Source organism: Poecilia formosa, unplaced genomic scaffold, assembly GCF_000485575.1.
Source record: "Poecilia formosa unplaced genomic scaffold, Poecilia_formosa-5.1.2 Scaffold114, whole genome shotgun sequence".
In the NCBI taxonomy this organism is placed as follows: domain Eukaryota; kingdom Metazoa; phylum Chordata; class Actinopteri; order Cyprinodontiformes; family Poeciliidae; genus Poecilia; species Poecilia formosa.
The window spans coordinates 162,057-186,873 of NW_006800053.1; the positions used below are offsets into that span (position 1 = coordinate 162,057).

Here is a 24,817-nt window from a genome sequence, read left to right on the forward strand (position 1 = left end):
GAGGACTTAAATGTAAGTTTTTAATCATCTTACAGTCTTCAGCTCTTCCTCAGTCACTTCTTCACCTGAACTTCATATTTTTATTAATCATTGCAGCCATGTTGACTCAGGGGTCTGCAGCTGATCACTAGTTAATCAGAGATGGACCTGGTTCTTCTTCTGTAGAGCTTGGATATTTTTCACCATCAGCACAAATTCTTAAGATCACCAAGGAAAAAAAAAAAACTCCTTTATTTTCCATTTGGAATATCCTATTGTTGCAGGTCAAATTTACCCAATGTTGTTCGCTGCAGAGCATTTTTACTGGGAGTTAGTGCAGTGGAATGTGACAGAGGCTGTGAAGGGACGGGGAGGCGGCCATCATGCATCACTGATCTAAAAAAAAAAACAAGTCCAACATGTCTGAAGGAGACACTGTAGCGCAGAGAGCATCAGAGTTCGGCTCATTTTGCATATATTTAAGTTTGATAATCAGTTTCACCTGCTAACGGCTTCCATGTTAACTAAAACCCAAAGCAATAAAACAGTATGAATACTTCAAGATGTCTAATAATCAACAGATGAGGAGGGGGAAAAAAACTCCAGTCAAAAGCTTCAAACTTTAAATAATACAACAGCAAAAGAGGCACATATGGCAGAAAATACACAGCTCCGACGTTACAGTAGAGTTTGTTCATTACACGAGACGAAAGGGAAACGGTACCATGAGAAAAATCATTCTTTGTGCAATCAGAAAGTGACTCAGCCACCGTGAGAGAAGCAAGAAATCACACAAAAAAAAAAAAACACTAAAAGGAGTTAATCAAATGTAGCTCGTTTGTGCAGGAGTCGTCCAAACATTTATCCCGTGTTTGCAGAGCATGCCGAGGTAAACGCAGATAAGTTAGAAAAAGAAAAAAAAACAACGATAAAGCACACGGAATGAGCAAACATGCACACATTTGTTGTTTTCTTTCCCCTCAGAATGTGATGACGAGCGGTTGCAGGTTTGTTTGGACGCGGCCACATAAAAAAAAAAACAGACTAGACCTAGAGACACAAGATGGGTAATTCAGAGCAAAGCAGACGTACGTCATCATCACACCGACTAGTGAGTGAAGAGAACCGCTCAAAAAAACTAAAATAAAATCACCACCGTCCAAACCAACGCACGCCAGGATGACCGCAAAGGAAACGTGTCTGAAGACGGCGCCGATGGCGGAGGACAGGCGGCCGAGTCCGGAAGCAGAGAGTCTGTCGGGGTGAGTTCAGGTGCTATAGGTTCCCCCACTTCTCAGGGTCAGGAAGCTGTTCTACTCTGCCGCTCTCGCTGTGCTGCTGCTCGCCCATGGAGAACGATAGTCTGTACTGCAGCTGGACTTTCTCCTGAAGCACACGGGAAAACAAAAACAACAAAGAAAAGAGAAGAAAATCTTTCACAGACGGATACAAGAATCCAGCTAAGTATGTTTATTTAAAAAAACAAAAAGAAAAGTTACATCAGCTGCAAAAAATGTAGATTTATCAAGAGGTCCAATGTGCTTGTTAAGAGAAATTTATTTCTGCTGTGGATTTTGCCAATATTTATCACAGATGAATATTTTTGATGCCAAATTATACACAGTTGGACCCGTAAAAATCAGATTTGCTGTCAATTTTTCAAGATGGTTGCCATGGAAAATACATTTTTACACTAAAATTGCCAATTTAGTGCAAATATTTGGTGTCAAATCATAGCATGCATGTCTTGAGCCATAGAAATCAGATTTTCTTCATCCCCTGTTTGCTTTTTTGTGGTGGACATATTTCAAAATGGCTGCCGGGGTTGTGATGAAGAATATGTGTTTGGACTAAAATCAGTGGTAGTTAATGCCACAGCTAACTCCACTAATGCTAACCGTCTGTCTCACATCTTCATCAACTGGAGTGAAATTGTAAACAGCAAAAGTCCTCAGTCTCTAATTTTGCTCCATATTCTTACTTCATAGGACGACCAAATATATGATGTGACATAAAGTCCATCCAGGTCATGAAAACGTGTAACATCTCGTGGTAATAGCTGCTTCAAAAGACTCAAAAACGGCGGCCATGTTGAAAAATGGAAACATGAAAAACATAGGACAAAGTTTCTTGCTTGCACTATATTACTGTTAGTGTAGAACACCAATTAAAATAACATTTAAGAGGAACATTAAAGCCTGTACTAGTAGCTACCTTGTTAGGGTTGGCTAGCAGCAGGATCTGCGTGATGGCAGCAGGGGGCAGGATGGGGTTAAAAGCTGGGAGCTCTGACCCCGATGGAGGCTGCAGCTTCACCCCCACAGACTGCAGATAAAAACACAAAAACATCAGCAAGCTTTAACCCAGATGTGTTCGCATTAGACATGAACCGGTATGAATAGACGACCTTTGGTAAAAACACCAGCTTCATTTTATTATTTCAGCTCTAAAATGTGTCGTGCAGAAAAACTGCAATCGTTGCAAACAGAACCGCAGGAACGGCAGGACAGAAACTTCACACACCTTCAACTGTTCCCCACATCGTCACACTACAACCACAAACCGTCCACAGCCTCCGTTAACTGCTACCGTTACTCTGTTACCCCTAAATAAAACCGTGTGCAACCACTTCCCTTAATCTAGTGAGTCTAAAAGTCAGAATCTGAGGAGGAGACACAGAGTTCATAGGTCATCGCTGCTGACCTTTGGGGCTGTAGCTTCAAAGTGAATGTTGGTGGCGGGAATAGGGGCGGAGGACAACATGGAGATGATCACCACCAGCACGTCGGGGCGGGACGGAGGCGAGTCGCGGGCGAAGTGAAAGAGAACCCGCAGGCTGTGTCCGTCAAACACGGTTATGGGTAAGAGGCTACCTGGAGGAGGAGCGGTCAGGAAAACGCTAAATCATTAAAGTTTGAAAAACAACCATACATGTGCAAAAAACGGTGATTTCTCTGCACTTACTGGGCTTAATGGATTCTAGAGGTACAAAAACATCGGCCAGGGAGACTTCTGCTGCGTGAGCCGGGGATTTGTCCAGCAGCGTTCCTCCCAGGCTGGAGGCGGAGGGGTCGGCCGCTAAGGCTACGACAGCAGGAGCGCTAGTGTTGATTCCCGACTTGGACTGGAGATCCCTCAGAGTCGGCTTGGACTGCTGCTTGTCCCTTGGAGAAGAAAGACGAGCAGCACAAACACATTTTAACCACCATTACCTACAATGAAGAAAACACTTCTCTGTTTATAAGACCAGAGGAATGTTTCCACCTTGGCGACAAGATGAAGGTTAAGCTGGTCCTGGTCAGTGTCCACTTTGAGATGCATCACTGATCATTATGAAGCTACAGCTAGCATAAACAGATTGCTGTGAGCAACTATTAGCTCATAGGAGGGTCACTGCGAGTTTTCACCAACTCAAATTTAAGACTTTTTAAGATCATTATGAACAGAATTTATGTCACCACAGAAATGTGTGAACGTCGTCCAGCCAACTGGTCAAAACTTTGCATTCACTCATGATAGACGCAAAACAGCTAGCCGAGGTACATTAGCAGCTACTTGGCGGTAGCCTCAGCTGCTTTGAGTCACAGAACACAATGAAGACTCAAACATTTACCTGACAGAAAAGTCCAGCAAGGAAAAAAAACCCAAAACAAAACACAGAATATACAAGATGAAATTGTCCTGTCACGATAAAATACAAGACCCATCAACTTATTATATTCCTACTCTCTGTTTCTAATGAATTTAAGACATTTCAAGGCTCTTAATTCACATCTTCTGTGTCTTCAAGGCCACGTTAAAATGACTGCAAACAGACGCGCAATTATACAACCGTACATCTTTGAAAAGCAGAAGTACAGCCTCCTGCACAATCAACAAGAGGTAGTGAGAATGTTGAATAATTTGTCCCCTCTGAACCTTTTTAAGGCTTAACCCGGTCAGAGTTGTGGTCTGTAGCTTATTTTCACAAAAGACACAGAAGGTGTGAACCGTTTCCAAAACTCCCGTCCCAAAGCTGGAGTCTGAGTCGAGCCATGCAGTGTGTGTGTGGGTGTGAGAGGCGTACCATTTGACCTGCAGACCCTCGGGAGGCAGCGACTGCTGCAGCAGCGTCTTCCCCAGCAGGTCCAGCTCATCCAGGGACGACAGAGGCTGGGAGTGAGACGGAGGGTCAGGACTCAGCAGGAGATGAGGAGCTGCTTGGACATCCGCGTCGATGCTGTCGGAGGACTGGAAGGAGAAAGAAGAACAAAATAAGTTTTCATTAGATTCTTGCACCTGGAGCAGCAGATTGTGAAGCTCTGCGACGTTTTCCCACGGCTCACCTGGAAGGAGTCCCAGGCTGTGGAGTCGTCCGGTTGTGACGGGTTGGAGGTGTGCGTCCCTTCACTCAAACCTTCAGAAAAGAGACGGAGCTTAGAAGACGTTTCAAGTTAGCTGCGTTTTCACAAAACGTAAAATTGCGCAACTTGAAGTTACGAAAAAAAAAATTCCTTAATGGGAACGTGCCAATTAAAAAAAAAGAAAAAAAAGAAAAATTTTCAGTAATTTTTTTGCGCTTGTGTATAATAGATGTATTTCACAGAACTGCAATGGAAACATTTTTTCACATCACACCAGTCACATGATCAACAACCAGATGTTACTACTGGAGGAAATGACAAAAAAAGATGACAGGAAGCGTTCACATTCGAGTGGGAAAATGGGAACGTTACCGAGTGACATGAGCTCATCGTCCAGCAGGCTGATCCCCGTCTCCTGTGAGGGAGCCTGGAGGCCGTCGGTGGGAGTGGGGAACTCTGGGAAGGAAGGAGGCGACTGGGGCGACGTGTCCAACCCGGACAGATCCAGCAGAGCCGTCCCTGAATCAGTGGGCGGCATGTTAGTCAGCTTACACCAAAAGACAAGCATTTTACTTTGGTTCCGTCTCGGCTGCTGACCCACCGGCGGGTTTCTGTGTGTTTAGTGTGTTGTTTCCGTTCACAATCTCGCCCTTCACCTGCTGCTTGTACAGGTTGATGACGTGAGTCAGGCTGTCGTTGGCCTGCAGGATCTCGGCTGCGCAGAAAAAATCAGAGTGAGGAGTGACGGTTTTCATGCCACCAAGATGGACGCCTCTCATCCAGGAGAAGGCGTGCGGCTCACCTAGCGCTTCGTCGTTGTCTTCCGTGTCGCTCGCTAGCCGGAACAGCGTCGGCCTCATCTTCTCGCAGCGCTGGTACAAATCCTGACGGCGAAGACGGGATGGAGTCAGACGGGTTTCATGTTCAGGGTTCGTTCACTTTTCCCTCAGTGAAATTCAAACACTTTTCAAGCATTTTTTAAAGTAAATATTCAAACGTTTCCAGCATCACTTTGGAGATGAAAACAATACAAACGAACCAAAGAAGACGGTTTCAATATTTCATTACTGTTATTAATGTCTTACTTTACTTTGAAACCAAATTCAAACAAATCGCGTTAATGTAAATGGCATTTCTGCTCAAATTAAATGTTTAAACACAATATAAAAAAGGAAAAAAAAAACATTCTGGGTATTTTCTAGCGTTTAGCAAATAGAAACAAGAAAAGTTTCGTCTGATTTAACTAAGAAATGTAGCCGTTTTTCTTAGGTGTATGTAAATATCTGGATTTGTGTTTGTTATGATGTAAAGCACTTTGAAATGCCCTGCTGCTGAAATGTGCTTTACAAATAAAATTTGATTGATTGATTGATTGATTTAACTGTATCTGATTGCACCGTTTTACAAAACTGTGCAGTTTGGATATCAAAGCACTTTGTACAGAAATCAAGTATTTCCAAAACCTTGAAAACACCTGATGGAAATTCAAGCATTGGCAAGGATTTTTAATCACCAGTACAAACCCTGCATATTGATAATCAATCTCACTGTGTGGCTGATAGATTATCACTCACACAGTGAGTAGTAATCACTGTGTGATCTTGTTTGGTTCACCTGTATCAGGTCGGCGTTGCCCTGGTCGGTCGCCGTGCCGTCGTAGTCCTGCAGCAGCTGAGTCAGCAGAGCGACGCTCTCCTTCACCTCCTGGATGGCGTTGACGCGTTTCGACACTTTCTCCGCTCGCCGCTGATCCTGAGCAGACAGTCGGGACATCGGTTTGCCCAAAAGTATTCATACAGGCTCTGAAGGGCATCCTCACTAATATGTGGTTGGGGTTTTCGCCGCAGACTGTGTTTTCTTTGCAGGCAGCAGAGGAAAAACCCCCAAAACAAAACAAAAAACGTTCTGAAGCTCCAGGGATAATTCTGACTGCTCCTCCTCTAGCCAGAACTCATTTCACTGTCTGGCTTCCTGGAACAGAAGTGTAGTGTTTACCTCCTACAATTGCAAAACCTGTTTTGCCGTGTGCTCCTTTTGAGATGAGGTTTGAGGAATTCGGTCGCCAGCAGCTTAAATTTAAGACTCTAGTAAAATATAAATACAAGGGATGGCTGGGGGGGATTTGCTCCATGTCAACAAAACGTAGGAAAAAAACTTTGTGTCCATGATAAAGACAGAAAAGCTAGCTAGCAACGGTTTACTAGCTGCTAGTTAGCGGTAGCTTCAACCGTCTTGAGTCGCGGAAAGCAAAGATGTTTGTGTCTGACTCAAACTTTTGCCTGACAGAAAATTTGTGCAAAAAACAACATTAACTAGTCCTGGCAGAGAGCAACTTAACCCCTGTGATAAATACCAGCAACATCTGTTTAAACTAATTTAAGACTTTTTAAGGATGCGTGGACGTCCTGGTTGAAGTCGTCCGTCTTCGTTATTCCATCCACTTTGTACAACACACCAGAACCACTGGAGCATAAACAGACCCTCAGCATGATGCTACCACCACCATGCTTCACAGTTAGAGCAGCATGCCTCCGTTTGAAAGCCTCTTGGAGAAAATAAACCAGTTTAAATAAATCCAAGAATTACGCCGGAGCGCTGTGTGGCTTCTCTTCAACTTGCTGAAGAACACACATCACACAGATGCACATTTCAGCCTGTATTTATACTTTTGATACTGTAAACAGTAGAGAAAATTTGCATTAGATTCACACTTTGTGCATCCAATTCTTGCTGGTAAAATTCAACGTTGGAACTTTCAAATTAAGGAAAGAAAGATTAAAAAGCAGCGTTTAGAAGCTTTAAAACTCAAAATAAAAAAATTATAAGAAATGCAGAAATAAAACAGAAGGTTTACCTCTTGGACCATTTCCTTAATGAGTTTGTTAGCAGCTTTCAGGTCTTCAGGGTGTGAGCTATTTAGCAGGCGGGACAACATCTATTAAAGCAAACAGCAGTGAAAAGAAAAATGTTATTAACCAGAGCAGAAACACAAACAATGACGGCAAAGGGAAAGTTTAAACAGGCAGCAGGAAACCGACTGAAAATGGCTTTTCACCGCGTCAAATCATTAATTTCGATAATTGTTACAGAAGGCTCTTACTTTTGACTTCTCCTCATCCTCAAAAATGGTGTTTTTAGGTCTGCGTGGAGGAAGGTGCAGCAGCTTGTCTGGGGGAAGCTCTGGGTCTTGTTTAATGATACCTGATTTACAGACACAGTAAAAAAAATAAATAAAAAAAAGAATCTAATTTTATACTCTAACAAAAAATTTTTTAAAATACTTTACAAGAAAAGCTTAAATAAAAGAAGTAGCATTTGCTAGCAGCCTCTTACCTTGTTTCTTTAGCATCTGATAAGCATCTGAGATCTTGGGCTCATCAGGCAACGCCAGCGTCCAGCTGTAGATCAGCTCCAAAACTTTCTTTTTTGCTGCCTCTGGAGAGCGAGAGCCTAAATACTGAGCGTCAGAACAAAACGCCGTGCTTGTCAGTTCACCCGTTATAAAATAAAAGGCTACGCGTCAAGTCTGACAGACTGTCGGTACCTTTGGTGAAACTACTTTGATGAGCTCGTTGAGAAATCGGAACTTGCCCACTTCGCTGTGAAACCTTTTCCCGCAGTTTCTCATGCACGTCTCCAGGACCTGGAGTTGAAACGGTAAACACAGGCAATGAAAGACGGCAGCTGGGAGGAAGGAAATGTTTGGTTAATGTAAAGGCAGCTCATTCTGAGCGGGTGTTAGCTCACCAACAGCGCCTGCATGGCCTCCCACTCTTGAGGAGACTGGATTTTGTGGGCCAGGAGCCTGGTGGCCAGCTGAGGTCTGGAACGGGATCAATTTCTCAAGGTGAGAAGACATTTCTTTATAAAAAAAAAAAAAAAACAACCTAAAAAAAGTCAGTCTGGGGATTGTAAAATAGCTCAAAAGGCATCGAGTCTCCTCTTACCCCTCCAGGTCGTTGTTGAGCTGGTCACAGAAGGCATTGATGCTGCTCCAGTCTGTGTCTCTGTTAAGTGGATTTGTGGCTCTGTCTGAAATGTCAGCAAACAAAGCAAGGCCAGACAGTAAGTTGAACAAAAATGCATCTCATAAAATTTGTTTGAAAACATATACATGGGGATGTAGACAAATGTCATTTTTTTCTGTTATACCATCCATCAAATATATTTTTTTACATAAGCACCGTTGCAAATTCAAAAAAATATCATATCAACCGCCAAGAAAGCAGAAAAAAAGTTGAATAACTATTTAAGAATGACATAAAAGATGCATAGACGAGATTAGGTTTGCTAATAATATAGTATTCAAAAACGTGTTATAATTTAGTCATTTAAACCTTGTCATCAAATGTTTTTTCCAATGAAAATATGCGCAATTATTCAGCTCAAAAAGGCACGCGACCAGCTGTTCGACTTCACAATTTAAAGAGGAACAAACCTGCCAGTGTCACCTGAGTGAAGCTCAGGTGCTAACAGTGTCACTGTAGCTAGCTTTCAGTTGGCATTTGTAGTCTTTTCTCGATTTTTCTCACGAGATGAAATCACTGTCATTTTATAACCGGCGTGATTTTAAAAAAGGCTGCCCGGGTGATTCTGACACACACAGCCCGGTAGCAGGTGTCCGCCGGGGAGCTAAAGCTACCCTGACTGTGGTCGGTGGTGTTGACAGCTGGCAGGTACAGCAGCTCCGCAGCTAGGTTAGCATCCTGGAGGTGGCGGCGGGCTTTGAGCCCCTGCTGCTGCGCCCGGTGAGCCTGCAGTGAGCCGCTATTTCACCCACAGCTCGTGGATAATGACTAGTTCATGTCCGGAGCAACAGACAACGCCGACTCTGAGGGGTACGTTTGAAAGACTTACTGATATGAGACTCCAGACTCTCCGTATCGGGCGGCGCAGCCATCACTGCGAGATTTATGTACGTAAGGGCACGTAAAGCGAGGCGGAAGCTGCGTAAAAGAGGAGTGGACAGAAAAAACACGTTTAGTTGCGTTACGTGGAGTTACGTAATGCCTTAAACTCGTATTTCTGTACAAGTTGGTAATGCTATTATTACTAAGTGTAACTTGTTACACTTAGTAATAAATGTAAGGTCTGAAACAAAACACATTTGTTTAAGAGGTGTTTTAATCTATAAAATGAAAATGAAAACAAAAAAAACGTTAACGTTGCAATTAAATCTAATGTTTAATTTTTTTTTCAGGTTTAAAATATGTATACATATATAACTGGAATACATGCATTTCTGTTTATACGATAATAAACATATAAGTATTTTCTGTATAATATGAGCCAGCTCCAGTCCAGTAATGATGGTGTAATTATAGGTTCTGCACTCCATAGTTTAATAGTAAATTATATTTACCATCAAATATGTCATTTCACAACTTTCAGGATAATAATAGAAGGTTGCAAGGCAGTCTTTAATAGTAAATACTGTTTTCAAAAAAGTAGGGTTTTTTTTTGGAGAAAATCAAATATATGGCAAAACCTTTTTAAAAAGAAAATTAAAATCCACACGGAAGTCACGGTCAAGCATTGTTTTATATATACAACTTGTAATAAGTACAAATAACATACCAAAGCAACATTTAGTCTATTTTCTTGACTTTATTTGAGTGGAAAAATGCAAAAAATATTCCTTTTTTTAGCAGAAACAGGGAAGCTGATAAAAAAAAAACATTGGAAAAGAATAAAGAACGTCATCATACAAAGATATAAAAAAAACACATTTGGTTTCATAATGGGAAAGAAAGAAGATTTAATCGTGAGTTAGAAAGCACCGTACATGTGCTTTGAACTGCTGGCATTAATCTCGTAACTAGAGACCTTTCCCTCCTAATTATAGAAAAAGAGCGGCTCTACGTCTCCCTCTAGCGGCGGCGTGCTGTGGGCTGTGGAGCACAACAAGGAGGAGCGAGCAAGTTGCTGGGTTTTATTCAAATTAACACCTATTTTATCAGGTCTTTCGGGAGGCTTCGTGGCACTGGACATATTCAGACATTAGTTCTCCCCTCCCTGTTGAACTCTCTTATAGCGGAGAAACCGAGTCCGCAGCTCAGTGAGTGTGAGAAGAACCGTTTCTTTAACTTTGGTCGTGGCTAAAATCTGCGGGGGTGAAAAAAAAAATATCTACGCTCTTTATACGCAGTGCGGATACCTTTAGGTGGTGAAGATGCACATTTAAGTGTGAAGAAATAACTTCCTTCCTGTTGCTTCGTTGGGTCGGCGCATTGTTTGTGCAGTTTGGTGGTTTGACAGAAGAGCGTGAACGTTTCCTGTTCTCTTCACCAAACCAAACCGTTCTGCTTTTCTTTCTGTTTGATGTCTCACACGTAGAAAGGGAAATGCTTTTCCCGTCTGCAACTGAAAGTCGCGCAAAAACATGGCAGCATCACCGAAGGCTCTGCTGGAGTGGTGCCGCGTCACATGCGGCAGCTACCCCGGTGTGGAAGTGAAGAACATGTCAGCCTCCTTCAGGGATGGGCTGGCGTTTTGTGCCATCATCCACAAACACCGACCCGACCTGATGTAAGTAGACCAGAGGCTTCAGCCCTTCATCTGAAATACTTGTACTTTTCTTGTCTTTTTTTGTTTTTCTCCCCTCCTCACATGGACCTTCAGTTCAAACTGAGCTGAAGAGGACTGGGTCGTTTCGTTTAGAGTGGAGACTATATAATCTGCTGGACTAATCCCTCTTCTTAACCTCTCCAGACCCAGACTGAACGGATCATCCGATGTGTTTTCTCACTGTAAAAATCTTAGTACAATTTAAACTTTAGAGAAAAAAATAATAATCTGAAAAGTGTGGCGTATATGTATATTCAGCTCACCTAACAGAATCGTTTGTTTGTTTGTTTGTTGCGGGTACAACATCGAGTCTTGTGCAAAGAATTTATTTATTTATTTTTTGGTTGTAGATAGGCCCGCCAATAAGCAGTAAATCAATTAATTGCATGGTAAATTAAAACATGATCAATAATTTCCATCTGAAATATAATTTTTCACGTTTCTCTCTCTGTTTCAACAACAAACAGGATGACAAAATATGTTTAAAAAAAGTTTTCAGAAACTTCATAATTCATTTTATTTGGAGTTTTGTTTATTTATTTTGGATATTTAAAATGGATATTTAAAATGTCTTCCGATAATAACCAATGTTTGTTTCCATCTTGTTGCTGTTTGTGTTTCAGGAGAGGTTGGCCATATTTGTTCAGGCATGTAATAGTGATGCAGCAAAGGATTGTGAGCTATTAGTAATACCATCTAAAAACTGTACAGTTACTAGTTTTAACAACAATACTAATATCGGATATCAATATTGGCCCAATTTTTCTTATCAGTGCGTCCGTCCTGTGTGGTAATTATGTGACTTCTGGATGTAATCATGGCGCTGGATCAGTTTACAGGAGGAGCCACCATGAAAACGGAGGCCTGAGTTTTAAAGGTTTTATTTATAAAAACATTTTTAAGATTCCACACAATAAAGCACGGTGAAGGGTGCGATAAAACACAGCCGTAAATGTTCACATTGATACTTTTTAAGAATCAGTAATGTTCCAGACTCCAGTTTAATCTAACGTTTAATCTTTCATTCATAAATTTAGCTTGTTTCAGTTTTATGATACTCCAACCACTTGTGACCTTCTTTTCTCCTGCCCAGTTTCTAACTTATTATTATTCTTGCTTTGCTCTAGAGACTTCAGCTCTCTGTCCAGGGGAAATGTTTACCAAAACAACAAGCTGGTGAGTCAGTCACGTCTTTGTTCAAGCCGGCAGGAGTTTCCCGGCCAGCATTGTGTCCGCCGGACCGCGTGTCGGTGAAAACTCCTTCATCCTCTCGACCCTGCAGGCTTTTGAGGTCGCAGAGGCGAAGCTGGGAATCCCTCCTCTGCTGGACCCACAGGACATGGTTTCCACGGACGCGCCTGACTTTCTCACCGTCATCACCTACGTTTCCCAATACTACAACCTCTTCAGCGGCGGAGAATCTCCCGGTGTGTTGCCGCGTTTCTGTGTGATTGTCTTTGATTTCATGTGCTGCTCTTTGGTTAAGCCGCCCGGTTCGCTTTCAGTTTGTGGACTTCCTGGTACGAACTGCTCACCTCACTTCCTTAGATTTACTCTACTGTCGTCGCACAAAGACACGACGGTGAAATTCTGGACAAAATGCCGTGTAACACTTCTGCTGGCCTTTTGCTAATGAAGAGCTATAACCGTATTCCCTACCTAAAGAAGCTTCAGTAAAACCATTAATGACTGCAGACATATTTTAGTCCAAAAAGTCTAAAACCCTAAAGTCTATTTTAAATTAAAAGTTCACAATGCTGGACGCTCTAGCATCACAGATCCTCCACTTTACTTTAGCACTTTGCTGAAAAGCTCAGGTCAGGCGACTTAAAGATGGCGCCTAATGGTTCGGTCGTCAAGGAGACACTGTACTCCAGATTTCAAACAGTACTTTAGAGATTTATGTTATCTTTTTGGTTGCAAACATTATTACAGGTCAGAGTCCAGCCTTAAAGGGACAGGCCTCTGTGTCACATCACATTTGTACCCCAGTTTTAAAAGAAATATATTATTTGGACGTTTCTAGAAACTCTTATCAACTTAAAGTTAAAGGTTAAATTAAAAAAATAAATAAATAAAATAAATATATATATAAGACGAAAACAAAAGCTAATACTATAAATACATACATTCTAACACATCTAGGCAGAAGAAACACTTTTTCCAATATTAAACTTTACTTAAAAGCATTACTTACAGAAGGTAAAGTGTTTATGTTGGAGCGATTTAATCTACTTCCAGTGACAATATGCTGTGTTTCCTGTGTCATATTAATCTTCAAATAGGCTCAAAATAACATTAAAACAGCAGAGCTGGTTAATAAACAAGAGGTCTGCAGGTGTGTGTCTGCGTCTCATACGTTTCTTTTTTAAAATATATTTACTTTTTCTTGACTTGTATCGAGTATCCAGGACTTTTACTCGTAGTTTATCATCATATTACTCCAGTAAAAGTACAAAGTACAGCGTAGCTAAGCTACTTCTGAACCTACTTGAGTAAGAAGTTACTCTAGTAAATGTAACTAGTTGCTGCCCACCTGTGCTTAACAAAGAGCTGTTTTCATCTAGCTAGCGACGCTAGCAGAGCTGCCAGCATGTGTGCAGCAGGATTTAAACAAAAACAAGCAGCGTTTTGGAAAGTGTTGTTTTCAAAGCAACAACCTACAAAGCGACCTTGAGTTTTGTTTTTTGTTTTTTTAAATCAACTGTAATACATTTACGTTTTCATTTCTCCAACTGTCCTTGTTGACTTCAGGTCCCTGCAGGTCGTGGTCGTCGCAGGTCTTGAACGTCACGAAGGTGCAAAAAACTCTGAGAAGCCAGAAGGTACGGCGGCTCCTCGCTTCTCTCTCTCTCTCTCTCTTTCTCTCTCTCTCTTTTTCTCTCGCTCTCTGTCTCTCTCTCTCTCTCTGTCGCTCGCCTCGCGTCCGACTGCCTGGTTTCTCTTCTGCTTTCAGAGCCTGACTGAACTGGAAACCAGTAAAGAGGACGGTCATGCCGGCCCGAGGCCCAGGGCGCTGTGTTCCCTCTGCTCCAAGCCGGTTCACCTCATACAGAAGCGTCTGAGCGACGGGAAGGTTTACCACCGCGGCTGCTTCAGGTGAGAGACGCTCATCTCTCCTGGTTGGAACAAACTCGACGTTTGTCTCTAATGCGCTTCAGTTCACCTCTGGTGACATTTGACCTCCACACCTGGCTGTGATTAGGCAGTGCCTTTTTGAAGTGTCCAAACCTCTTGATGCGTTTTGTGTTTTATCTGCCAAGTTCTTTGGGATTTTTTTTTTCTTTTCTTTTTTTTTGGCGGGGGGGGGGAATTCCTTTTTATTAAGCAGTTAGAAAAAATCATCTGGAGAGACTGAAGTTCTTTTTCTCATTCTTTTATTGCAAAGTAGATCAAGATCAGTCAGACTGGACATAGGGCGCATGTGGACTTTGATTTTTTTTTAGCTCTGGAATTTGATTAGGCCGTTTTAGCACAGGTTATGCATCATTTGCTTCTCGTGAAAACTTTAATGTTGACCATTCAGCAACGGGTTTCTTACAGCCTGTCCTCCGTTTGTGGAGTGAACAACCAATACATTTTTCAGATGATTTGTGAAAAATCTTGTTCTTTTCCTTTCCTTGTTAGAATCTTTGCACTAATCTGTGTTGTTGGTTTTTTTTTGTTTGTGTGTTTTTTCATAAAATCACAATAAAATACACCAAGGTTTGCTGAAAAAAAGTTCATGTGACATGCGTCCTTTTCAGTCATGGGCAAAACCTTACCAAGTAATTTCTGCTCTAGTTTCTTGTGCAAATATCTTATTACACTTGAAAAAAGGACAAAACTAACTTAAAAGTAACTTTTCAGGAAGACATTGGAGCTTGTTTTAAGTTTATAATTCCTTAATATTGATGAAAAATTACTAGTTAAAAGTGAAATAGTTTACCAGTAGCACCGGTACTTTTTTAACGCCAAAATTAAGGAAATATTGAGTTAAAACATCTTTCTGAAAAGTTACTTTTATAGTTATTAGTCTTATTTCAAGTGAGCACTAGAAAATAGACCAAAACTCCTTGTTGATGTTTTGTGTTTTTGCGCTGAGTGACTCGGTACTAGCAGCACATTTGAACGGTAAAGTCTGCAACAGCTTTAATGTTACATCAGATTTTTTTGTATTTGATCTGTCGTCTTGCAGGTGCACGGTGTGCCGCTGCGCTCTCTTACCAGGCTCCTACACTCCAGGACGTGATCAGACGTCCTTCGTCTGCTCTCATCATGCAACGGACGGAAAAGCTGCCGGCGTCTACAGCAAGCAGCAACTCAGGCCTGCCGGTCATCGACCCGGTCCTCCCATCCAGACGGGTTTCTACTCTCTGAGCGGGTCGGCCATCTGCAGCGTGCCTCGCTACGCCGAGCCGCGCCAAGCCTCGGAGGGAAGCGCGCTTCCCGTCCTGGCTCCCAGGAGAAGCCTGGACTCCTCTGTGGTTCCTGTTCCCGCGGCCAGGTCCAGAACCGCTCAGACAATGAGCGACTCCCCCGCTGGAGGTAAGCGAGTTTTTGCTTCAATTATTGTTCTCTAAATGACGCCGCGCGTCTGCATTCAGAAATTAAAACGAATAAATTTTTTTGATTTATTTATTTTCTCTTTTTTTCTGTGCATGGATATCAGAAGCTGTGCGTGAATCTTCACCTCAACCTCCTAGCCTGTAAGTGTACTGAACATTTTATTATTATTATTATTATTATTATTATTATTATTATTATTATTATTATTTACAAATGACAGAGACATAAAGCACATTTTTACCTTCTAATTAAGTTACCAGTGGTACAGCAGCTGGTTTATCAAATCTTAAAAAGACCCAAAAGAGATTTGAAAAACAAATGCGTCAGCCGGAGCGTTCTTCAATATAAGGATCTAAAATGTGCAGAAAGAGAAATCTAAAAGTTGCCCCCCTTTTTTTATATCATCTGCATTAGTTTGGATTAAATGCTTAAAACTTTTGATAACTTAACTTTTGGTAAAATCTCTATCTGATTACAGTTTGTCAGAGCTTATTTAGAGATCGTCAGTTAAATGCAACTCAAAGAGCTTTGGCTGAAAACTACGTAAGTGCAGCAAGTAACTAAATAAACTTAAGTAAATAAAACAATAATGATGAATCAAAACTGTGATAAAAACCAAAGAACTGATGAAAAGTATTTGCAGAATGGAAGATAGAAAACTAGAAACAAAGTACGTATGAAACTACAAAGTCATATTCATGCCGTCTCTTATTATATGCATTATATTTTGATTTAATTGTAATTATTTTGTAAAAAAAAAACAAAAAACAAAAAAAAAGTATTTCACTTTGACACTTTGGTTTTTGTAAAAATAAAAATTGTGAATTGTGAATTTTATCACAATATTTCGTAGTGTTATTGTGATAACGACAAAAATGATCACAAACTGTTTATTGCTTTTTTCTGAGGCAACAGCATTCGTAGCACCACAAACATAAATGATGCTATTATAAAACATTCCTACTTGAAATAAGCTTCTTAAAGAAGTGTGATTTATTTAAAAAAATCATCTGCACAGACAGAATTCATTTAATCATATTTACAAATTTATTGATCCTCCTGTGGAAAAAACAGGGAGAAAATAGTAAAATTCACATTTCAGTCTGTTTTTTTTTTATTTTTTATTATTAACTGAAATTTATTGTGACAACGATGAGTCAAAATTGTTACTATGACGAGAGATATGTGCCTATCTTATGTGTAAACAGGCCGTGAGGCAAAGCACAAAATCAAAAAGAGGCTTAAAATGTACAAAAAAATATAAATGACACGTAAAGTACAATTCAAACTCAACATTTATCGTAATCACAGCTCAAACAGGCTGATCGGTGCTGTGTGGCTCAGTCACATAAACCAAAGCTGTTCTTAGCGTTCGGTCCAGAACCAGACCGCCAGGGTTTACCCAGGTCAGCCAGAAGTGTTTCCACCAATCAGAGCTCGACTTTACAGCCAAAGGGAATTGAAAGACGGACAATTGACACGAGAGCTTCAGAGTTTCAGGTGTGAGAGTTTAACTTGTCCTCTTCCTCAGTCGAGGTCTGTTGAACCTGGAACCGTTCTGGTTTCACAATCAGAACTTCAGGAGTGAAGTTTACAAACATCCCTGAAGTATTTTACTAAAAATGATGAAAAGAGTTTTCATTCATGATCGCTTGTTGTTGTTGTTTTTTTGGGGGTTTTTTTTGTCTCATTTAAGAGCTCAGCGGAGCTCCAGCTGGTTTTTATGTAAACAGCCTAAAAGGTCACAAAGTCACAGAGTGTGACTAAAGAAGTGAAACGATCATGTTGAGCGAGAGTTCACGGGTCAAACAGGAAATGCGAAAATGAACAATGACTTCAAAAACACAAAATCTTACCAAGTATTTTTGGTCTGTAAATATCTTCATCCACTTGAAATGAGACAAAACTAACTTACAAGTAGCTTTTCAGCAAGATGTACGAGTTTGTTTTAAGTCAATAATTCCTTAATATTGAAGAAAAAGTATTTGTTTCATCGAAAGATTATTTCACTTATAACAAATCATCTTTCCAATGTTACAAGTGAAACAATATGCTTGTTTTAATGACTTAAAAGAAGCTCCTATATGTTGATGAAAAACTACTTTTGAGTTAGTTTTGTCTCATTTCAAGTGAACTAAGACTGGACCAGAAATACCTGGTGTGGTTTTCTGTTTTTTGCAGTGAAGGAGATGAGGAACCTCTAATATTCCCTGTTTTCTGTTTCCTGGTGCAACCAGCTCCAGCACTAAAGTGAAAACCAACCATCCTTGGATGGCCATCGTCCATCCTGGACCCTGGACCCAGCTGCCTCCGGCCCCACCTCCGGTACCCGTCCCTCGGTCCAAACCCGTCTCCAACACGCAGACGCTGTGGAACAGACCCAGGATGCCCTCTCTTAATCCATTCGAGGAAGACGAGGAGGAGGAGTTCGATGAAGCTCCTAAGCAGGAGGCGACCAGTCCAACTGGGCCTTCTGCTGGTCCGTTGGAGGACAGCGGCATCGCTCGAGAAGAACCTGGCGGCGAGTCTGAGCGGAACGCCGACGGAGGACGTGACGGGCGCGCGTGTGTCTCTACGGAGGAATGTGAAGGAATGCAGCCTGACACGGCTTGGGCAGCGACCGCCGGCGGTAACTCGGCGGGAACCGTTGGCGGAGAACCCGCAGACGGGGGTCAGAATGGTCCGTCACACGCGACAGAGCCGGGGTCCTCTGAAGCACAGAGGAGCGCCGCTCTACCCAGGAGTCTGTCCGTGCCAGCGATCCCGTCTGAGCGCTCCGAGACCAACGCAGCAGCCGCAGGGCTGCGTGACGCCGACTGGTCGGCTTCAAAGTGTGAAGGGAAGGTACGACACAGAACTACTACAGGGAAGAAGTGAATATGTATTATTAGTACTTGTTTGCTTGGTTTCAGAAGGTTTTATGTTAAGAAACTTTTCTTGCAGTAAGTTCCGTTCCCTTCTCACGTTGCATGAAGGTGTTCCTCAAGGATCTATTTTAGGCCCCGTTTTCTTCTCCATTTCTATAAACAAGTTGCCCAGTAGCATCAGTTTCAGCAGCGACTGTCAGGCTTCCTGTGTTTCACACCCGCTCTACAAAATGACACACAACCTTTTTTTCTCCTCACTGTCTGACATTAGTTCCCTTTCTGCAAGCAAAACCTGAGTCATGTCTGCAATAAGTCAATTAATGGCATGATAAATCAAAATGAACCTGATCATTTGCAGTCGTTAAAGAGATGCTCCCCTTTAACGTCGTTGAAAAGGCGGCGTTTTGTGAAACACTGCAAACATTTGACATGCAGTACGAAGCAGTTGGCTTGTTTTTGTTGGGGTTTTTTTACGACAATCCTAATTTCCAATTTTGCCTGTTTTTTCTTTTTCTCTTTAAATTTTGGTTACAGAGACTTCATAATACATTATAGTTATTTTTAAATTTTGGATATTTAAAATGTTTTCCAGTTACGGTGTCAAATATTCGTCAGAAATTAAAGGTGTTTTTTTTTTTAGGTATTTTTGATTGGGCATAATTGCATTAATATGATGTTATGATTATTATTACATTAGTTGAAAATGGTCTCAAAATGACAAAATTATCATTTATAGCAATAATTCCTGGAATGATTTATCGTCAGATGTGTGATAGTGACACATTATTTGCATGCAAAATGTCACTTGAAATATTACATCCTACCAAACGCTGCTGCTGTTTTTCCACCGTAAGCTCTGACACATAAATCATTCATCCCTGTTGAAGTTTTTTCTCCCTATTTTCAGTCTGCCTGTAAAGAAAATCCATTCTCGGAGCGACCCGAGATGACCCGGTCGCAGACGGTTCAGAACCTGTCGTCCGGTCGCGGGTCGGCGCCTGGACACGGTTTCCCTCTCATCAGGAGGCAGGTACAGAAAAGACCTTCTATGTGTTACGTAATCGACGCTTTCCCGCAGCAAAATGGATGACCTGCTGTCGCCGCCACAGGTGCGGACGGACCGGGACGTTTCCACGGAAGACCTGCAGAGGCAGATGACGAGCCTGGACGGCGACCTGGAGGCGCTGGAGCAACGAGGAGTGGAGCTGGAGAGGAGCATCCGAGACGGCAGGACGGGTTCGGCTGACTCTCCGTACCGGAAGGGTTTCTACGTGAACTTCGCTTCCCGTGGTTTCTGGCAAATGTGTTTGTTTCTGTCTCAGGTAAAGAAGATCAGATGCTGACCGAGTGGTTCGGCCTCGTCCAGGAGCAACACACTCTGCTGCGCAGAAACAAAGAACTGGTCTACCTGTAAGTGGAGCAGACGGAGGTTCCGGCTGTGAGATGCGGTGCCCACATTAAAAACACAAACACCGTTAAACCTTCTCGGGATCTTCCTCTGGTAAAACCGATTATTGCCTCCAAAAATATTGTGACAATAAAGAAAAAAAATAAGCTACCCAAACACACCCAAAAACTAATTTCAGTTATTTTTCTACAAAGAGCATTTTGCAAGGAAGAACTGGAGAAACATTCAGTGGTCAGATTGATGTAAACGCCCATCAAAACAGCTGCAACTGAATCTGTAACGACGATCCTATAAAAACCGTTTTCATATATTTATCAGTGAAAATGTTGCCGATCGTGTTTTGTCATCCTTCCATTTCACAACTTCTGCGCTACTTTGTGTTGGTGGATTGACCGAATTCCCGACTCGCACTGCAAAAACACAAAACCTTACTGAGTATTTTCGGTCTCGTTTCTAAATTAAGACAAAGCTAACTTACAAGTAGCTTTTGAGCAAGAAACAGAAGCTTGTTTTAATTTAATATTTCCTTAATATTGATGAAGAAATGTTAGCTACGAGTGAAACAGCCTGCAGCTAGCACGTTATTTATCGCGATAATTTCTGGGACGATATATATTGTCCAACAAAATTTGTTATCGTGACTAATGTACTTCTGATTAACTGATACTTTTTCATCAATATTAAGGAATAATTTACTTTAAACAAGCTGCTATTTCTTGCTTAAGAGTTACTCGTTATTTAGTTTTGTTTGGAGATCAAATTTTTCGTTTTGTTTTGTTTTTTCAGCACAAAACAGCAAATATTAGAGGACAGACAAGCGGATGTGGAGTACAAGCTCAGATGTCTCCTCAATAAGCCCGGTAGGTTTGAGTCCTTTCTGCTCAACATCGGCCGTCTTGGCAATGGAAACACGATCGATTTGGGTCTCTGTTGACTTTTCGCGTTTTTCCTTTTGTTGTTTTCTAATCAGAGAAAGACTGGGATCAGGAGGACCGAGGCCAGGAGCAGCAGCTGATGGCTGAGCTGGTCACCATCATTGAACAGAGGAACCAGATCATCAGCAGCTTGGATCAGGACAGGTATATGGAGACAAATAAAAAGTGTTTTATAGTAACAGCTTGAAAACTTTTTTTTTTTGTCATTAGAGAAAGAGATGAAGACATGGAAAGCACAAGAAATAAGAGTGAGTCAGATAAAAAGCTTTTTTTTTTAATATTCAGTCACTTGTTTTGCGTTAGCTTGTGAATAAATTGATATCTTTCCTGGATTCTCATCAGGCTTTCAGAAGGACGGGCTGAAGAAGACCAAAGGAAAGCTGAAGGCCCCAAAAGTCTTTAAAATGCTGAACCACAAACAGGAGAGCAGCAAGGAGCCCGCCGAGAAAAAGAGCTGAAAAAACATTCCCACCGCAATAACAACCCGTAATCCATGTTCATCTCAAGTTTGTCATAAAAACATGCAACATCAGTGTGCTACATTTATGTAGTTAAGCTCTTTATTTTTGTAAAATATCACTTTTTTTTCTTTTTTTTTTTGTCAAAGTATCTGCCTCACCATTTAAGCCCGTTGATACCCGATGGTGTGATGTCATTCATATTTTTTTTGGTCAGTAATATTTTAATTCATGAAATGATTCAGCTTCGTTCGACTGGCTTCATAATTACATTTTGTCTGCTGCTTCACATTTCATATCATATTTTTTTTTTCCCAGTTCATATTATGATGTGTTTCCATCTGTATTCTCTCATCGATCTACAATGATAAATATATGCACTTTTTACAGTTTTGGTGTCCTATGTTGTGTTGAAACATGGAATCAAGGTATCAAGAGAGGTCAATAATGAAAGGGATAATTATATGTTTACTATAACTTGCAATTTCTGAAGAAAAAAAATTCTGTTAACTAAGTCAAGTAGTCTTAATTAACTGAAAAGGTTAATAATAAATAATTAGTAAATAAAAGATTCACCTTAGGAATTGAATCACTCAAAATTCATGTACTTTTCGGTTATACTCTGATCTAAACGAGATAATGAGCAAAAGTTATCCAGAAAAACAAGTCAACAAGAAATAAAATACAGAAATTGTGAATACATATCTTTATCCACAATAACGTTTAGCTGACATATAGGAGACGACTAATAATTTAAAAGATTTTGCATTTATTTTAAAACAATGCACGAGTTTTTTTTTTTTTTTTTTTTTTTTTTAAACAAATAAACTTTTTTGGCTTGGTTGGAACAAAATTAAGATTCAGTCTAAATTCGCAAGGGGTATTAATAATTTTGAGCAAAACTATTCATAATACGGACAAGAAATGTGTAAAGACTATCGAACTTTATGGTAAATGAGATTTCAAAAATAAACGGAACTCAAAACGTCCTCGTCATTGCGCACGGAATATTTCCCGGCGTACCATTCAACCGGAAGTTACACATACCGCTCATGTGGGCCAATGTTGACAACAAAACGAGTACCTGAAGGAGAATAGAATAACACAGGAATACACAAACGTCTCCAAATAAAACATGTCCGACAACGAAGATAAGTAAGTACTCACTCAGCACAAACAGTGAACATTAAGCTTGGTGTTTTCGGAAATATTGTATATGACCTAACTTTGATGCTAACAGGCTGTTAGCAATTTAGCTAACATGTTAATACATTTGTAGCTTCGATGATGGGGATTTTGATTACGCCGAGGAGGATGAAGGATTAGACGACCTCGAGAACGTTGAAGACGTAAGTACCGATAAAAAAACCACAACAACAAAAAAGAAACATCTAGATAAATACTAAGGCTATTTCCAACCTGGCTGTTATTATATTTGTGATCAAGTTCAGTCTGAATCTGTGTGATTTCTCTCTGTCGAACAGGAAGATCAGGAGAATGTGCAGATCCTTCCTGCAGGAGAGGGTCAGCAGGCAAACCAGAAGAGAATCACCACGCCGTACATGACCAAGTATGAGAGGGCCAGAGTGCTGGGGACCCGAGCTCTGCAGATAGCGTGAGTGTTTGCACATATGCAGGCAGCACAGCGTCTCCAATATATATTACATTTATGCCATATAAATCTAATATATTTCAGGTTATCAAACGAATATTGTCCAACTGAGATAACCTGAGTAAATAGAAAAAAATCGTTTTTAAATTATTATTCCCCTTATGGAAACTTATCCTGGAGAACCTTAGTTTTTCTGAAACGCGGCATTAGTTTTATGCCAGACGTAAAACGATGCACGCCTTCAAAACCTTTCTAAAGTTTCCCTTTCGTTTCATTAATCCTAGTCATTTTTTCCAAGAATTTTTGCCAACAAACCTGAGATGAGCTTATGGAACTGACTTGGCCATATCTAGAACAGTTCTACAGCCCCAGGACTCATTTAAACCATGACCAGGGCCGGATGCACAAAGACATTACCCTGGGCTGGAGCCAGCTTTGGTTCCCTATCCTCTAAGGAAAAAAAAATCTCCTACTAATGCAAATTGCAGTGCATAAATAGGTAGTCCTATACATGAATTGATGAATGGTAAGTTTAATACCGAGCTGTAGCGCCATGTTGTTCCTCAAAAATTAAAATGTCATAATTTTCAAATACTTTAATATTATTTATATTCATAAAAATCCCAGAATGTCAACACAATCCATCTGATATGGGCTTACTAGCTTTTTATAAAGAGTAATGCAAAACATCCATTTATTTAAAAAAAAAAAAAAGAAAATCTTGTGGGGAATTTCCCCACAAAATTGTTCTCCTGGACTACTGCCCTTTTTAAAGTTTGGCCCAGACAATGACCTTCTCTCTGGAAGTTTTCCTGCTTGCTATACACGGTAGGGGAACTCCCAGGCTCCATCATGCTTATTGGGAAGTACGCTACATTCCTAGTTCTGTGTTTACATTCGCCGTCTCAACGTGATACTGAAATTATGATCCACTAAATTCTCATATTAAAAGCTCATCCTGACGTCTTGTTTCGGCAGCATGTGTGCTCCAGTCATGGTGGAGTTGGAAGGAGAAACGGACCCCCTGCAGATAGCCATGAAGGAGCTTAAGTAAAGTCCTATTTCACTTTTTTTTTCTCACAACATTTGAGAACCAAATTCCTCTTTTTTTTTGTTTAAAGTCTTTTTATCCCTCCGTTCCAACAGAAGCAGAAAGATCCCCATCATCATCCGTCGGTACCTTCCTGATGGCAGCTACGAGGACTGGGGCTGCGACGAGCTCATCGTAACCGACTAGAGATCGGACCGATCGCCTCTCAGCTCCTCGCGTCACGTCCGGCGTCTCACGAGCTTCTGCGCTGCATTTTGTCACGTGTTCACTCTGACCTGAGTGGACACTAGCAGAAGAATTTATTTATCCTCACCATTTTAACAGCTGTAGTGCCAGGAAGCACCACAAGAGGGAAACATAGCTTTTTTTTATTATTCATGTAGTGGTGCTGTGTTGTAAGATTCCATTAGTTGTTTTCTCCCAGAGACATAATTTGTGTAAAATAAATGTTTTATTATTATTGTTATGAATAAACTCTTTTCTATAAGATGCGGTTTCTGGTTTGCTTTAACTACACCGCGGCGTGTCACGCAGGCTTGTTGCGGATTCCAGTTTGCACATGAAATATCAGTTATTTGTCTACGATTTGACTGCATAAATATGCAGTTAGGCAGTGACCGTGTCACGTTTGTGTTTTTCCACGGTGGACCATTCACACCCACTGAACACATTATTTCCTGTTGCGACCACAAACTTCAGTTTATTTTGTTTTGTGTCACAAAACAGCAAGATGATTATAAAGTGGATGGAGACGTTCTGGGACCATCAGTTCTTGAGTCTTTTTATTTGACATATAAATATGATTTAATCTAACAGACTCAATTGCAGTAGGTGTCTTAGAGCTCTGAGTTAATGGTGCCAACTTTTTTACAACAGGAAAAAAGAAGAGTTTAATAAGAAAGATTTGGGTTAATCACAATAAATATGACAGGATTAGCCATATTGTCACAAAATATCCTGAATCTTCAACTTTGAATCATCCAAAGAGCCACTATTAACCTCTATTAACCCTTTAACAATGTTTTTCCCCCCCCCAGCATTCCAATGAG

The 24,817-nt window shown here is 40.9% G+C and overlaps 3 protein-coding genes across 4 annotated transcripts; 2 read left to right on the forward strand and 1 right to left on the reverse strand.

The window, feature by feature from the left end:
* Window positions 1-216: 216 nt before the first annotated feature.
* Window positions 217-9,283, reverse strand: LOC103143620 (golgi-associated, gamma adaptin ear containing, ARF binding protein 1). 2 transcript variants are annotated; one of them, XM_007560226.2, is made up of 17 exons: window positions 9,180-9,283; window positions 8,270-8,354; window positions 8,070-8,145; window positions 7,867-7,965; window positions 7,656-7,779; window positions 7,423-7,523; window positions 7,177-7,257; window positions 5,937-6,074; window positions 5,125-5,206; window positions 4,924-5,037; window positions 4,695-4,841; window positions 4,305-4,375; window positions 4,046-4,209; window positions 2,944-3,143; window positions 2,683-2,852; window positions 2,194-2,304; window positions 217-1,365 (listed from the first exon to the last, which is right to left on the reverse strand). In XM_007560226.2, the coding sequence occupies exons 1-17, from the start codon at window positions 9,220-9,222 to the stop codon at window positions 1,255-1,257; spliced, it is 1,917 nt and encodes a 638-aa protein (XP_007560288.1). In that variant the 5' UTR covers window positions 9,223-9,283; the 3' UTR covers window positions 217-1,254. The 2 variants fall into 2 exon arrangements, with proteins under 2 accessions (XP_007560288.1, XP_016530944.1); XM_016675458.1 differs by lacking the exon at window positions 9,180-9,283 and adding an exon at window positions 8,761-9,149.
* Window positions 9,284-10,040: 757 nt separating this feature from the next.
* Window positions 10,041-21,495, forward strand: LOC103143621 (MICAL-like protein 1). Its single transcript, XM_016675457.1, has 15 exons — window positions 10,041-10,850; window positions 12,017-12,065; window positions 12,172-12,316; window positions 13,644-13,714; window positions 13,846-13,988; window positions 15,067-15,416; window positions 15,541-15,577; window positions 17,675-18,281; window positions 19,212-19,334; window positions 19,414-19,540; window positions 19,627-19,714; window positions 20,499-20,572; window positions 20,683-20,791; window positions 20,858-20,895; window positions 20,990-21,495. The coding sequence occupies exons 1-15, from the start codon at window positions 10,705-10,707 to the stop codon at window positions 21,103-21,105; spliced, it is 2,223 nt and encodes a 740-aa protein (XP_016530943.1). The 5' UTR covers window positions 10,041-10,704; the 3' UTR covers window positions 21,106-21,495.
* Window positions 21,496-22,113: 618 nt separating this feature from the next.
* polr2f (RNA polymerase II, I and III subunit F) lies at window positions 22,114-24,257 on the forward strand. The gene is made up of 5 exons (XM_007560230.2): window positions 22,114-22,260; window positions 22,385-22,454; window positions 22,590-22,720; window positions 23,696-23,767; window positions 23,864-24,257. Exons 1-5 carry the CDS (start codon window positions 22,241-22,243, stop codon window positions 23,952-23,954), a joined length of 384 nt encoding a protein of 127 aa, XP_007560292.1. The 5' UTR covers window positions 22,114-22,240; the 3' UTR covers window positions 23,955-24,257.
* Window positions 24,258-24,817: the final 560 nt, after the last annotated feature.